Raw genomic sequence first — 15,417 nt, 5'->3', positions numbered from 1 at the left:
CTACCATGGTTATAGGTAGGTCCACCACCACCACTCCGGCCATATACCGGTCCACTGCTATCACTACGACCAGATTGAGATCCCCGAGCTCCACCTCTAACACCGCGGGCCCTCGAAACTGCAAAGGATGATCTATCGGAAACACTAGTGTTCTCGGTAGATCCAATGTAAATCCTCCTAAGTCGAGCAAACACTTCTTCTAAGGGAGGGAGGGCTGATCCTCTTAGTATCTGGGCCCACACTGATTCATACTTAGACTTCAGCCTCACCAAAAATCAAGTTACATCAAGTTATTCTCTCTACTGTTGCTTAAATTTGACATCAAAAGTGAGGGGGTGATAAATATTCTACTCATTACAGATGTTTCTCATATTGGCATAGTACTCCTCAAGACTCTGATTATCCTGTTGTAGATTAAAGTATTCCTGATACAGCTGATATACTCTGGTAGTATTGTCTTGACCCGAATACAACTTCTTAGCATGACCCCTCACTTCTTTAGCAGTGTCAAGAAACATGAAGTTTACACTAATTGGGTTCCAATACTGTTCCATAACCATGTGATAATCTGTGCATCTTCTTGTTCCCAGTCATCATACTCATGAGAATCTGTGGAGGGTTTTTCTTCTCTTGTGTGTTTCACCTTCTTCTTTGCCTTAAGAAAAACTTCTACAGATTTAGCCCAGGGTACATAATTTTCTCCATTCAGTTTAATGGAGACCATTTGGACATTCAGGTAGTCAGTTGGGACCATCACATTAGTCTTGCTATCACTGCTGTCTCCCATAGCTGAATTCAGCACACTGCACGCTAGACCAAACCACACACTGAACACACTGGTTTCAGCTCTTAGTACTGCTGGAAATTGCACTCTTTACACCACAAACCCTACCCCACAACTACCTGAACACTCAGCATACTGTTTGAGGACCACTCCCCTTTCGAATCATACTGAAAGAAAACATAAACCCTAGCACACTACAATCTGAAATCTCACCATACAATCTGAAATAGACTTATGATTTGATTTACAGCATGAAATTGCATAGAAATCTCTTACCTGATCACTAGAAAATCAGACCACACGAGACATCCACTGCACACACTAATCAGCCCTCTTCTCTTCATCGATTAGGGGAGGGCTTCTTAGAAACCACAGAAATCAACCACAAACAGCACAGCTGGAGGCATAGAAACCTCCAAGGGAAGAGGGTGATCACTCCTTTTCAGCCCTTTCCCTTATTTCCAACAGATGGCGAAGAAACCAATAGAAAACCCTAGACTGGGTGTGCAGAGAACAGAATTCTGGGCAGGTCTGATTTGCTCATTTGGCTCTGATACCATACATTGCTGCTAGTAAATTCCTCCAGCAGCTTTCCCATTCTTTTCCAAATCTCCAAATGGTGAGATTACTGTTGGTAAGGTTTCCTTCAGTCTGCTTGAGGACTTTAGCAATTATTTTAGAGGCTACCCAATAAACTGATTAGCCTAAAATCCTTCGAGGATTTCACTTCCTTCTTCCTAGGGACTAAGGCAAGGAAGGTTGAATTGGTGGAACTCATCAAAAACTTCTTTCAAATCTTTATTAGTGTCTTCCAACAATCTTGATAAAAGGCCCTTGTAAATCCATCTGCATTAGGGCTTTTGATCTGTCCATCGAAAACACAACCTCTCCAATCTCCTTGATTCTAAAATTGCTTTCCAAAGTTTTGATTTGGATATCTGTCACCATTGACCATAGCCTACTCCAGAATGGGGTGGCTTTGTCTTTTCCCCACAGAGCAGGATAAGATTTCCTTGAAATGATCCACAAAAACCTTTACTATCTCCTCTTCCTTCTTGATTTCAATTCCATTCACCTCTATACTCATTATGAAATTCTACCTTCTTCCATCTGCTAGAGAATGAAAAAAAAAATCTTGTATTTCTGTCATCTTCTTCAAGCCATTTACATCTTGATTTCTGTCTCCAAGAGATTTCTTCTTTTCGCAGGAGATCTTCAAGCTCCATTTTTAGCTTCCACCTTTCTTCTCTTTCCTGCTCACTAATTTCCCTCAGGGCTTCCTTGTCAAGCAGCTGAAGTCTTTGAGGAACACATATTATCTTGTCAAGCAGCTGAAATCTGTGTTTTCCAATTCAACAAACGAGTTCGGTTTTTGAGGAAGACATATTATCTTGTCAAGCAGCTGAAATCTGAAGGCAAAGTTAGGTCTCCGAACCGGAGACCTTAATGTTGGAACATGGGACGGCATCCACCAGCTGCCTTGGCCTTGATGATGGTTTGAAATCCATCTCTGGCCGGCAATTGATTGTCTGGGTGGTCTTTCTCTGCCTGGTTTGTTTGCAGAGACACAATCATAACAGAAGTATCACAGCGCTGTAAATTAATATATCAAATTGAGCTTAGGAGATATTCATCAGAGATTATAACTTATTAGTATGGTATATATATCTCATTGACCGGACATAGATTGTGGTCTTAAAAAATCATGGAAGAAGAGATGAAGAGTTGCAGGGATAGTGACAAAGGTCTGTTCGAATTTTTTGGTGACTACATATCTAACAATGGTTTTGACATTGGGGCAGGCCTTTGCATAGTACTCTTGTCTAAGTTGGGCTGACCATTGCAGCAACCCCCAGTGATATGCAGGTTAAGTTGCAGCAACAGAGGAAAAATAGAAGAAAGAGAGGGGGGGGGGATGAGAAGACGAAAGAAGAAGAGGAGAAGAGAGAAGAGGGGGGATGAGAAGACGAAAGAAGAAGAGGAGAAGAGAGAAGAGGGGGGATGAGAAGAAGAAAGAAGAAGAGGAGAAGAGAGAAGGAAAGAGAAGAATAAGAGGGGGAGGGGGAAGAGAAAAGGAGAAAGGGCATGTTTTGAAAATTTGAAGAATAGTCAAGGGAAAAAGAGTCTTTTTTGTCTAATTTAATATCAAGACTTAATCGAATTTCTGAAACTTCAGGGGTACTGTAAGTATGTTCTGAAACCTTAGGAGTTAAAAGTGCATTAATTAATTGTGAGATAGTTCAGGGGAACTTTAAGTAATTAACCTTAATTTTTACTATTAGGAGATATATAAGTGTTTTCTAGTTTAACTGCCTATTTGCTAGTTTCTTTTAAAAAATTAAGGTTATGCTTTCTTTGAAAAACAGTGACATCCTTTTTTCTACTTTGCTAGTTCTATTCTGACTAAAAAACATCTAAGCTTATGACGATCCATGATCTCAAATTCTTTTGCTAGATATTGCTTTCTCTGGAGGTTTCAAACATGTCTTTCCCAATAATCACCATGTCTTCTACACACAAAAGTAGTACTATTATAGAATGAACATCTCTTTTGATAAGGAGAGTGTTGTATGTAATTTAGCAAGTCCCATCTTTTGATCGACCTCTCTGAAGGAGAGTGTTGTATGTAATTTAGTATATGGGACCTGGATGGCTCCTTGCATCCATCTAATCATTCATTGAAGCTTTGGGAAGTCCCCTTTTTGTGTATTTTGTTTTTCTGTTTTTATTGGTATGGACAATTATGTATTTTTGCATATATATTTATATTCTTATTATGGAACGCAATATTGTGGTTCTTCTATATGATTTCTTTTCTTTTCTTACAAATTGTAACTCCATACCATTATCTATAAAATATAAAGTCAAAGATGTAACAATGGAAATGGTATTACAGGCCATAAATACCCCTTCTTTGACTGCCTAACTTTTCTAGCTTTCTCAAAGTTGTGCTTTTATTCTTTTTTCTTTCTTCCTTTCCCCCATCCTTTCCCTGTTATTCTCTTCTTCTTCTCCAAATGAAACTCAAGTGTCAAGTACAAAATTTACATAAAAAAGAGTTGAAACATGCTGTCATTCTAGTTCTTCTAATCAAAATAATTGTCCTTTTATCCTTGAGTTTACACATTACCAGTTGACTGACTTGAACCTGCAATTGCCATTGCTGTGGCATGTAATGTATGTTAGCCTGAATTGTGTAGCAGATTGTTGAATCCTTTGATATCGTTTTGTTGGATATTTGATTGTTGAATGCCATGAAATGAATTTTATTCTTTTGCATCTGCAGCCTACACTCCACAAGCCAAGTATAATGGCACATGTAGTTCGTGTTTTGAAAGGGGAGAAAACAATACGCATGCACTATGCTAATTGCAGGTTCATTTTTTTCAACTTTAAGCTTTTTAAATGTGTTAATTTTTAATATTTCCTATTTAAGAACGGCTTTGGATTTTTAACTAACTGATGTACTTCTATTTGCAGTACATATAATGCTGATTTTGATGGTGATGAGATGAATGTTCATTTCCCACAAGATGAAATTTCACGTGCAGAAGCTTTCAACATTGTAAATGCAAATAAGCAATACGTTGTTCCAACTAGTGGTCAACCTATCAGAGGCTTGATTCAGGTTTTGGCATTTAAGGACATCATTTTTATATGAGACATGTTTTTGTCCCTCTTAGAAGCATAGTTCTGAAGGCGCTAAGGCAATGCTAGGTGACAGGAGTGCACCTTGTATCCTAGGTTTCATACTAATGAGCCGTAATCTTTAACTAATAATTACCATTGTCTTCTAGAAATAAGTATAAATTTCATACGAAAACATAGAAAATCAGCATATTTATGAGAGGAAAAAGAATAAAGATCAGAATATATGGAAAATATAGAGAATAGTAGTAGTAGTATTAAATGAAGGCAAACTAAAATAAGTATTAAATGAAGACAAACTAAAATATACATGGCCCTGATAGAAAAAGAGTTGAAAGGTAAATCCTTCAGCTGTTTGTGAACTGCAGCACATGAGTAGATAATGCCTCATAAGCCTTTTAATATTGTATCTGATGTATTGTGTTTTGTTTTAAAAAATTCTCCTATTTCTCTCCGTCCATAGAGACCAAATTACTGCTGCTGAATTTCTTCTCTTTGGCTGCTTAGGCTTTTATAGTAGGGATTAACAGAGAAAACCCCCGTGGTTTCTCTCATCCAAATTATTCTATCTAGTCTACATAAGTCTGGTCTGATGGAACCAACTGCTTGCATCATCTCCATCCATTGAGTTATTTCCCACTTGTTCAGATTTCTTCTGAAGGTGGGGCACCAATTGCCCGTAGACCTATCATGAGAGAAAGCCTCTGCCAACAAGCAATCTTTATTTTGAGCTATCTCAAACAGAGCTGGAAACTCTCTTCTTCAAAAGGTGCTCTCCACACCGCCAACCTCTCAAGAAATTCACCTTTGAGCCATCACCAATTTCAAACTTGATTCCCTTTTAAAAATCTGAAGCTGATTTCTGAATGCCTTTCCACACTGAACACCCATAGAAGATATTGGGTTCACCTGGATCCCAGCTGAAATTGCTAGAACCATACTTAGCCAAAATAACTCCTCTCCACAAACTGTTAGTTTGCTCATCCCACCTACAGAACCACATACCCAAACAAGCCATTTTAAATTTTCTTATTTTTTTTGACTTCTAGTTCACCAGCTTTCCTTGGTCTGCACATCTTACTCCATTTGACTATGTGAAATTTGGATTCACCCTCCCATCCCTTCCACAATAAGGCTCTCATCCTCTTTTCAATTGTTTTTGCTGCTTCAGAGGGGATAATCATTTTGATAGTGATTATACTGAAGGTCTAGATACAAAAAGTTTCCTACTGTAAAAAAAGGAACTGCGAAGTGTATCCTTTAACTGTCTATGTACTGCTGCCCAGGAGTATATTCCACCCCATAAGCCTTTGAATAATTTATCTACTGTATTGAAATTATTTTTAAAAAAGTACCCTATTTCTCTCTGTCCATATTTGGCCAAATCACTGCTGCCACAGTACTCCCCACAAGACTTTTCCATTCTTGAACAAACCTTTCAATTTCAAGCATCAGGGATTTCAAATGTTTTGGAAAGCAGAAACTGACTTCAAACTGCCCCAAAACTCCTACACAAACCATCCTTGTGAGCTTGCAATGGATGAATAGTTGCTCTTCCTTTGATACCTCCCCACACATCCTACATCTACTTGGCTCCACCTTCACACCTTTTCTTGCAAGCATATCTGCTGTTAGGCGTTTTCCAAGAGTGGCTTACAATAACCCTCCTTACTGTTTAGCCTATTATAAAAAGATTTAACTGAAAAAAACTCCTGATCTTCCCCCAACCAATGGGCTATTTCCCAGTTATCCAGTTTTTGTCTGAAAGTGGGACACCGGTTGCCTGCATTCCTGTCATGTGAATATACCTCTGAGGTCATGCAATCTTTCTTTTGATATTTCATATGGTGTTGGAATTCTGAACTTTAGATGTTGCCATGTTGGTCTTCGCACAAGTGCTTCCAGAATTTTACCCTTGAGCCATATCCAACTTCAAACTTAATTTCCTTTTTAAAATCCAATGCTGATTTCTTAATGAATTTCCAAACTGCACACCCATGAGAAATGTTGGGTTCTCCCTGGTCCCAACTGAAACTTCTAGATCCATATCTTGCCAAAACAAGCCAGATTAAATTTTCTCCACAAACTTTTAGGCTGATAATTCCACCTCTAATACCACTTGCCGAAACAAGCCAGATTAAATTTTCTTGATCTTGTCACTCCTAAACACCAGCTTTTCTTGAACTACATACCTTACCCCACTTGACTAGGTGAAGTTTGCACTCTTCCTTCCATCCCTTCCACAAGAAACCCTCTCATCCTCTTCTCAATTGTTTTTTTCTGCACAATCGGAAATTGAGAATAAAGCCAATACATTGGTAACGATCACAGAACTCTTTTAGTTAGTTTCAACTTGCCTTTTTTTGAAAGGTATAAAAAAGCTCACAGAATGAATAATTTAGTGTAATAAATCTATTCTAATACTATTGATAACATACAATAGAAAATATAAAAATATTATGCAGTGTCTTATATATAGGCTTTTGGTTGAGGTGAGCCTGCAAGGGGGCCTTGTCACCTAGATGTTGCCTTGACAATTATGCTTAGAAGTTTAAATTATCTTTTAACATAAATTTTCTTGAATAAAAATGAAAACCTTTGTTCTCAATGGCCAGGATCATATTATAAGCGCTGTACTTCTTACAAAGAGGGATACGTTTTTAACCCGGGATGAGTTCAATCAGCTTCTATACAGCTCTGGTGTCTCAGCTACTGCACTAGGATATTTCGTGGGAAAACCAGGCCAAAAGATTTCTACTATAAATTCTGAAGAGGAGTTAGAACCTGTGCTGCCTGCTATTTGGAAACCAGAACCCTTATGGACGGGTAAACAGGTTAGCTTTTCTTTCGTTCTTTTTTTTTTTTTTTAAATTTTTATCTCCACCATTGATAATAGTCATGAGTAGAAATGAGGAAGATGCTTCTCAGAAGGAGATGGTGAGATGCCTTTACACGGATATGACCCAAAAAAGAGAAAAAGAAGGACTTAAAAGATAAAGTATGCCTCAAGGGCTATCCAGTTATTTCCTATTGGAATGAAGGTATTATATGTTCATCTACTTGAAGACTTTATAAGCTAAAGTCTACTCTGTTGTAGATGCAAATATATCTTTATGTATACTATGAAGGCCGTGGTTTACCTAAAATATGCCATCTTTCCTTTCCTTCCATAAGAACAGTATGGTGCCATTCTCCACCGCTAAGGTTCTTTTGCAGTTTTTTTCTCTTATTAACCCCATTTTGTTGTAGGGTCGTAACATGATATTTGGTGTATGAGACTGAGAATTAAGGAAGTCAACAAAAGCATGAGAAGCAAGGTTCAAAGTATCAATATGATAGACCCCGTATCCGGTGTTTCATATCATATCTTGGAGTTGTCAAAATAAAAGTATAAATTTGCGTTTTGAGAGTATTGATATTTTGGACCGTGATGAGAAGTATATTCAACCACATTATTTGATTGCAATAGACAAACAGTTGAATTGAACTGGGTCTTAATTTTCATAAAAATGAGTTGAAAATGGAGTTCAATTCCTAACGTCATTCTTGAATAATTGTCTACAGAAGTAGGCCTATAGGACAATGTTATTCCTTGATTAATTCAGGGGTGGTGTGTAATTTGGGTTTAAGTAGGAATTTAAGAGACCATGAAACTAATGAATTGATTCCCTTGTTCAATTTACTACAAGACATTGCCCTTAATCCTTGAGAACATAAAGGAGTTGATTCACATATTGGTGGCACACTGGCTGAAATCCTTGGATTTATTCACAGGTTTTACTTTGGATGACTTGATGAGAAATTGGAAAGGGATAGCAAATTCTGCCCAGATTTAGAGGGTTTGAAGTCCTTATATCTCTCCCCCTTTGGCTTCATAAAACTGAATTTTGATGGCAGTAGCATAGGGAATCCGGGGCTGTCTGGTATTGAGGGAGTTGTCAGGAATGAGGAAGGAAGTGTCTTAGCCATTTACTCAGGTCCAACTGGAGAAGGTGACTCTCTCAGGGCTGAGATCTTTGTGGCCTTGGAAGGAATCCTAAGAGCAAGAGAACTGAGCATTAGGAGGCTGGTAATTGAAGGTCACTCAGAGGTGATTGGCTTCCATCAGGGCAAACCTGTGCCCACACCCTTCTAACACCCTTTTGCAACCTTGCATTGAGAATATTTCCCCATGAAATAAAGCACACAAGTGGGGAGATATTCTCAATGCAAGGCAGTAAAAGCTGCTCAAATGGGCTTGCCCTGACTGAAGCCGAACTCCACTCAGAGGTGGTCGTGAGATGGTTAAAGGAAGACGACTGGAATCTGGAACTACATCAATAAAGAAAAAATTCTAGTGGTTGGCTAAAGACATTGAGATAAAATGCAGTGGGGTGAACTGGTGAAGAGAACTGCTAACTCATTTGCTGATGGGTTAGCCAAGCAAGGGGTGAATAGGGATTCTTTGTTTTGGGCTCATTTCTATTCTTGATTTCTGTTTTTCTTGCAGGAGACTTGAGATAGTTTACCTCCCCCTGGTTGTACTTAAATTTTCCTAAAGTTTAAGGAAGTTAAATGTTATTGATAAAAAAAAGACAGTTGTCCTTAATCATTTGGGTGTTGTTGATAGGGTCTGGAGACTCTGGACCCTGTCTGTAAAAGAGCCACTACATGTGTTCATCTGTTTTTTTTTCTTATTTTTTTATTTTTTATTTCCTTGTTAACCAAGTTGACAGCTTTCCTTTCCTAGATAAAGAATTATGGTCCAACCTAATTCCCCCCAAAGTAAAGGTTTTTTGTTGGGAGTCAGACTCCAAAGGAAGTGTAAAAAATTGGTCTCTTTCCCCCCATGTTTGTTTTCTATGCTGGAAAGACGGGGAAAGCGCCAACCATCTTTTTTGTAGTGCTCTCATGAATCTCAGACTTGACATTATTTTTTCTCCTTGGTGGGTAAAGAGTGGAAAACTCCTTCAGAGGTAGCGGATCTGTTCAAACCACAGGTTATGAGATATTCTAAAACAAGACCGAAAATTTTATGCTTATGTGTAAAAAGGGCAGTGTTGTTGGGTTTATGGAGTGAATGAAATAGCAGAATATTTGAAGAAAATTACAAAGAAGTAGAGGAGTAAGCCTGAGTGATTTATTAAGAGGGTTGAACCTTTTTCCAGATTTGCAGGTTCTAATAACATGGTACTGCAAAAAGTTCAGGTGTTGGAAGTAGGGGTGTTGTCTGGGAAACCCTGAGTAGGGGTGCAAATGGACTAGATTATGATCCGGTCCAGATCTGAATCCGAGCTTATTTTTGTTCGATTCGGATATCCTCCTGTCGGATTTTCGGACCAGATCACCCCTATCCCACTAGGAAGAATACAATCTGATCTGACCTTATAATGTATTTATTTATTTGAAAATATGTTTATATTGCAATTTTGTGTTTTTTATAGAAAGTCATGTATATATTAATATATATGATGAAAATAGTTGAAAAATATTTGTGTTTTTTGTTTTTCTTTACATAGACTTTTATATTTTTTTTTTTACTTTTAATAATTTTTAAAAATTTTTGGAAGTTAAATCGGATTTGTTCAGATTCCTATATCCAACATCATTCATGGATTTGGATTTGAATCGACTTATATGATATCCGATTGAATCTTCATGTTGGATCAGATTTGGATATCCTCTGATTCCAATGCAATCTGATCCGTTTGCATCCCTAACCCTCGGAGCTCAAGAGTGGGAGGAGTGGTTAGAGACTCAGCTGGCAATATAATTCTTAACTTTTCAGGGCCAGCTGGATTCATAAATTCTCTAAGGGCAAAGCTATTGGCTTTGATTCAAGGCCTTAAACTGGTGGTTGAACAAGGGCTATCAAATGTAGTGGTGGCGGGGGACTGTCAATCAGTTATTTTATGGGTGCACTCTCAGGAATTAATTAATACCTTGGCAATTTAGACAGTTGGTGAGACTGGCTCAATCCTTAATTACCAGCTTGAACCTCTCATTAATTTGGGTCCCTAGGAATGCAAATTGGCTAGCTGACTCCCTGGCAAGATTCACCAGCTTTGGTTCTTAGCAGTGTGGTTTCTGTTCTTTAATGAAAGTTTTCCTTGATGCTTATTAAAGAAAAGTATACCTCATAGGCCCACAGAAACTTAAGTGCACAAATTGAAACTTCTTGGACACTTGACTGTTGACTTTAGTTGGAAGAAGGATTTCACTGATTCTTACAAAATTGGCATGTGGCAAAATCTAAAAACTGAAAATGGCTCTATGGAAGGGCTAAATGGTTGAGATTGTGCAATGAATGGTGACCAAGACAACAGTGTTGCCAGAGAGGTGAAGAAGTTGAGAAATGTAAAGTTGTGCTACCCAAATCACCGTCAAAGTAGTATAGCACTCTAGACTCATGTGTGCTTCTAACTGTCCTCTTCATCATTAGGTCCTGAAAATTACAAAAAAAAAATGTAGATGGTAATTGATCAGTTAACAGATTTAGATAACTTGCTGGCAAACATTAAATTTAAACGAAACTGTGGAACACATATTATGGATTAGAGAGCTAATTTGGGACCAGGTTTTATGAAGGATTTAAATGAACAAATAAGTAGAGTACTTGTCATATGGTTAGATGCTCCAGAATTAGCTATCCAAGGAGCAGCAGTTCTGGACATAAGACATATAGAGTTGATACTTGGTTGTGCCAGCTTAATAGTGTTGTGTCATTGCCATCTACCATTTTGGCCACAATGACATCCACCAGATGTGTCATTGCCATGTACTCCATGTATATTTTCTCTTCCACCACAACCAATACCTTGTCCCACTCATCCCATTGTTGCCAATGCAAACCTCTCTTTCATCCCAAAGATGCAAGCTGGCTGAAGTCTAGAAAAGACATTTTGAAGAGAAGGCAACTCAAGACTGCCAAGAATTTGAACTCTAACTATTTCATACTCATTGCAAAGGTCATCCCTTTGCTTTATTATCACTCTAAAATCAATTGATATGGGCTGTTAAATGTTTAACTCTTTACAAATGCCATTCAAATCTGAATTAATTGATAAATTATGGTTATGTGTCGCATCTGGAATCCATCCTTTTTAACCCAAAACTCTTTGCTGTGTCCATGAAAACTAGGCTACCACTGGTCATGGTTGCTCCAGATTATTTGACAGCCAATTTCAGATTTACACATCCTTTTCCACCAATTCGGCATATTTGGGTTTTATCTGCTTGTGGTTTTCCCACAAATAAGCACTTCGTCTTCCCTTCTCCCATTAAGAAAACTTCCCCAGATTTGGATCATGGGACATGGTTTGTAACATTCAATTTAGTGGTTGTTATCTGTGCTGGAAAGAAGTCTGCAGACACTATTGGAGAAGCTTTCATCTGCATCCTATCAAAAACTGATTACCAATATTCAACGACACCAGGGATTGTGCACAAAAGAAACTATGCATAAGGTCTGATCACCTTGGAGCAAAAATTCAACAAAAGAACCTCCAAAAGTTCACTGATTCAGAAGAGTAGTTGCAGGTCAATCACACATACTGCTATAAACTGATCGTAACTCAGTTCACATGTACTACAGACATATGTATCACTTTTCACAATCTGTGCTCTTTCACTATCAGTCATGTCACCCCTCCTGGATTTCTCTAATAGAGGGTCTTACTTTACCAAACAGTCACCACACACAGTGATGGTTAGAACCATTCTATGGGACCCATCTTTTTTTAAGAAGCAGTTGTCTCATATCTAATTCTTAGTTCTACCTATGGAACTGGAAAAGAAAAAAAAATAAGAGATGGAGTAGAACAGATAGAGAAAGAAGATGAGAAGAATATTGGATAAAAAAAGATGAGAATCTCCAATCATGTTTGATCATTGGTCTTTACCATGAAGCCTGTTGGAACCTAGTTTCAGCAGAGAAGAGAAGAAGCTATAACCATAGGCTGAGAAGAGAAACCAACAGTCTTGCTTTTAGTTGAGATTAGAATTAGTTAATCTCTTCTGACTGGCGGGTCAGTAATATTATTCACTAATACTTATTTTTACAATTATATTCCTGTTTAGTATAAAATAATGACTGGAGTGTCCTTAATAAAGTGAAGAGACCAAATGACCCCCTCACACAGCAATAGATAAAATCCATATAAACATCCTATAAACAGTGCCAAAAGCACTATAAGCAGATCAACTTCTTGACACTATGTAACCTTTCGCTTCCAAATTGCTTTAGCCAGAAAGCCTTTGGGAGAGGATGGGGAATGCATAATTGCTTCAAAAGGAGGAACAAGAAAAAGGTTCTTCCTTCATAATTGGGGGTTCAGATGAATACTCTTGAGAAAAGAGATTAGGGTTAAGGCCAAATTTTTCTCATAATCACTCAGTTATATCCTCACAGCTAAATCTCAAACTTGCCTGAAATGGGTATCAATGCATTGTTCATTTTCGGTTGTGACCACACACCCAACGATGTGATGATGTTATCATTACTGTTGTAGGATGTGAGCTCGTTGTTAAGATGGCAGTGACTCCTAAAAAAACCCTAGATCTTGGTCAAGGGTGATTTTAGATGATTTTTTTGATGCTGGGATAAGTTCATTGGAACTGTTAGATATTTTTCAAGAATTTTCTTTTTGAAAACCCGGAAAATTTCCAGTTTGGGTGTTTGACAATTCATTTATCTGGATGCGAATTTTTGGGGGTTTAGGCTGAATCTATTCATGTTACTTGATTTTTGGAGAGCTGAGTTGATTTCACTGAAATTTAACAATTTTGAGCATTTCATGAAGACTTTCTTCACCTTATTTAGCACCTAGTCTTTTTCCCCTTTTTTTGGGCTGTAAACGATTTGCTGCTTGGGGGTAAGTATTGAGTTATTTTGGTATCATTATCATCATCTAAGCCTTATTCCAGCTCCAGCCATATGGGGTTGTTTACATGAATTGGGTTTCACCTTTCATTCTTTTTAATGCCATATCTATTGTTAAACTATCAGTGCTTAAACCATTTTTTTTGTACAGCTCCAGCCATATGGTATTGACCTAGTCCTGCTGGTTCTGGCCCCTTAAACTTGTAATGGATTTTTTCTTTGTACAGGTACTTTTACATTATAAACACATGTGCATGGGCTGACCACCCATCTACTCTTAATCTCTCAAATTGTGTTTTCCTTTACATTTATCAGCCAACCTTTTTGCCACTATAATCTGCTTCTAAGTCCATGTTGCTGTATCCAACAGAATGTCCTATTCTCAATCCCTATTTTTGAGGTCAATTATTCTTCCTGAGTGGAAATCCCGTTCCTAATTGGTCACTTAAGGATGTTAATGTCAATACTTTCCTTTATAAACTTCCCATCAATTCTTGAAGTCCATTGATTTTCTGGACTGCATCCATCAATGTTTAATTTTCCAAATTTAGGTGGTGTCAGGATCAATTGGAGTGGGTTGTAGCATGATAATTTATATTGTGTATAAGTATGTTGTTGTGCTATTTCCAAATTCTTTATGTGAATTGCATGAATTTAATGTTTATTTGTTCTTGTGAACTTTTAGGTTATTACTGCAGTGCTAAATCATATAACCAGAGGTCGTACACCATTTAGTGTTAGAAAGGCTGGGAAAACTCCGGAAGAGTACTTTGGGAAAACAAGTGGTGAATATGAGTTATTAATTCACAAAAACGAGCTTGTGCATGGGGTTATTGACAAAGCACAGTTTGGCGGTTATGGTTTAGTTCATACAGTGCAAGAGCTTTATGGTTCAAATGCTGCAGGCGTCTTGCTTTCAGTGCTAAGCCGCTTATTTACCATTTTTTTGCAGGTAAATTTGTTTAATTCGGTCTTGATTACTGTTCTCATTGAACTTTTTTTTTGTCATAAAAATAATTGTTAACATGTTATAAGTTACGTTGCAGATGCACGGGTTTACATGTGGAATAGATGATCTTTTAATAGTACACCGTTATGACTTGGAAAGGATGAAAAAACTTGATAAGAATGAACAAATTGGTGAATTTGAGCATTGGCAGTTCGTTGGTTGTGCAGATGGTGATAAAGGTTTGACTTGATGTTCATAAGCGATGTAATGTTTAGACTTTCAATGTCTAAACGAATATTCTCATATTAAAATGTCCTTTAAGTTATGAGGAGGGAATGATTTCTTACCTTGTTTCATATTTCCTGTCTGATTAGGGATCTTTTGAAGACTCGTTGCAAAATAATGTTTATGAGTACATGGGTAATTAGAGAAATGAAGGATTAATTGCAAAATAATGTTTATGTACAAATACCTTAAAAGCAACAAGCTTTATAATAAGGATGAACATCTTTATAAAAAAGGGACTAAAACAGAGTATATGCTATATAGATTTAAAAATAATAGGATTGCAAATAAGGGTAGACTTAGGATTGGAGACCAAGAGATAACTCAAAGTGACCTCTTCCAGTACCTTGGTTTGACAATTGATAACAAAGGAGAGATTGAAGAGTATGTTGCCCATATAATTAGTGCAGGATGGGCAAAATGGTGGGGTGCATCTGGAGTCTTATGTCATTGGTGAATAGCACTTGGGTTAAAAGAAAAATTCTATATAACAGTTGTAGTGCCAGCTATGCTGCATGAAACAGAGTGTTGGACCGTCAAGAAAGCAACACGTTGAAAAAAGAGTGGGCAGATATGCATATGCTGAGATGGATGAGTGTAAGAACTAGAAAGGATAGGGTCAGAATGATATCATTTGGTGGAACCTATGAGTAGATTCAATAAGGTGATAAATTTAGGGAGAAAAGTGATTAATAACAAGTTGAAAAGGGCTAGGGATATACCAGAAAGGAGTCAAAGAACATGGATTGAAGTAGTAGGAATTGGTTTAAATGCCCATAAATTAACGATTGATATGACATACAACACAGTGGAATGGTGGAATAGGATTGAAGTAGTAGGAAATTGTTCATGTTGCCGGCCCTGGATAGGGATCTTTTGGGAAAGGCATAT

General features: G+C 37.6%; 1 protein-coding gene across 1 annotated transcript in view; it reads left to right on the top strand.

Moving 5' to 3' along the window:
* NRPA1 (nuclear RNA polymerase A1) overlaps positions 1 to 15,417 on the top strand; it is a 72,173-nt gene that overhangs the window by 23,566 nt on the left and 33,190 nt on the right. Inside the window, exons 10-14 of the mRNA XM_088956011.1 lie at positions 4,071 to 4,159; positions 4,265 to 4,412; positions 7,048 to 7,266; positions 13,978 to 14,244; positions 14,339 to 14,480. Of these exons, the coding sequence (XP_088812137.1) occupies positions 4,071 to 4,159; positions 4,265 to 4,412; positions 7,048 to 7,266; positions 13,978 to 14,244; positions 14,339 to 14,480 (865 nt within the window). The remainder of the gene's footprint in view (positions 1 to 4,070; positions 4,160 to 4,264; positions 4,413 to 7,047; positions 7,267 to 13,977; positions 14,245 to 14,338; positions 14,481 to 15,417) is intronic.

This window comes from Nelumbo lutea, chromosome 7, assembly GCF_056320005.1.
Source record: "Nelumbo lutea isolate HS-2025 chromosome 7, American lotus-T2T, whole genome shotgun sequence".
Lineage (NCBI taxonomy): Eukaryota > Viridiplantae > Streptophyta > Magnoliopsida > Proteales > Nelumbonaceae > Nelumbo > Nelumbo lutea.
Note: the sequence above shows the minus strand (reverse complement) of the source record. Positions and strands in the feature narration are given on the sequence as shown.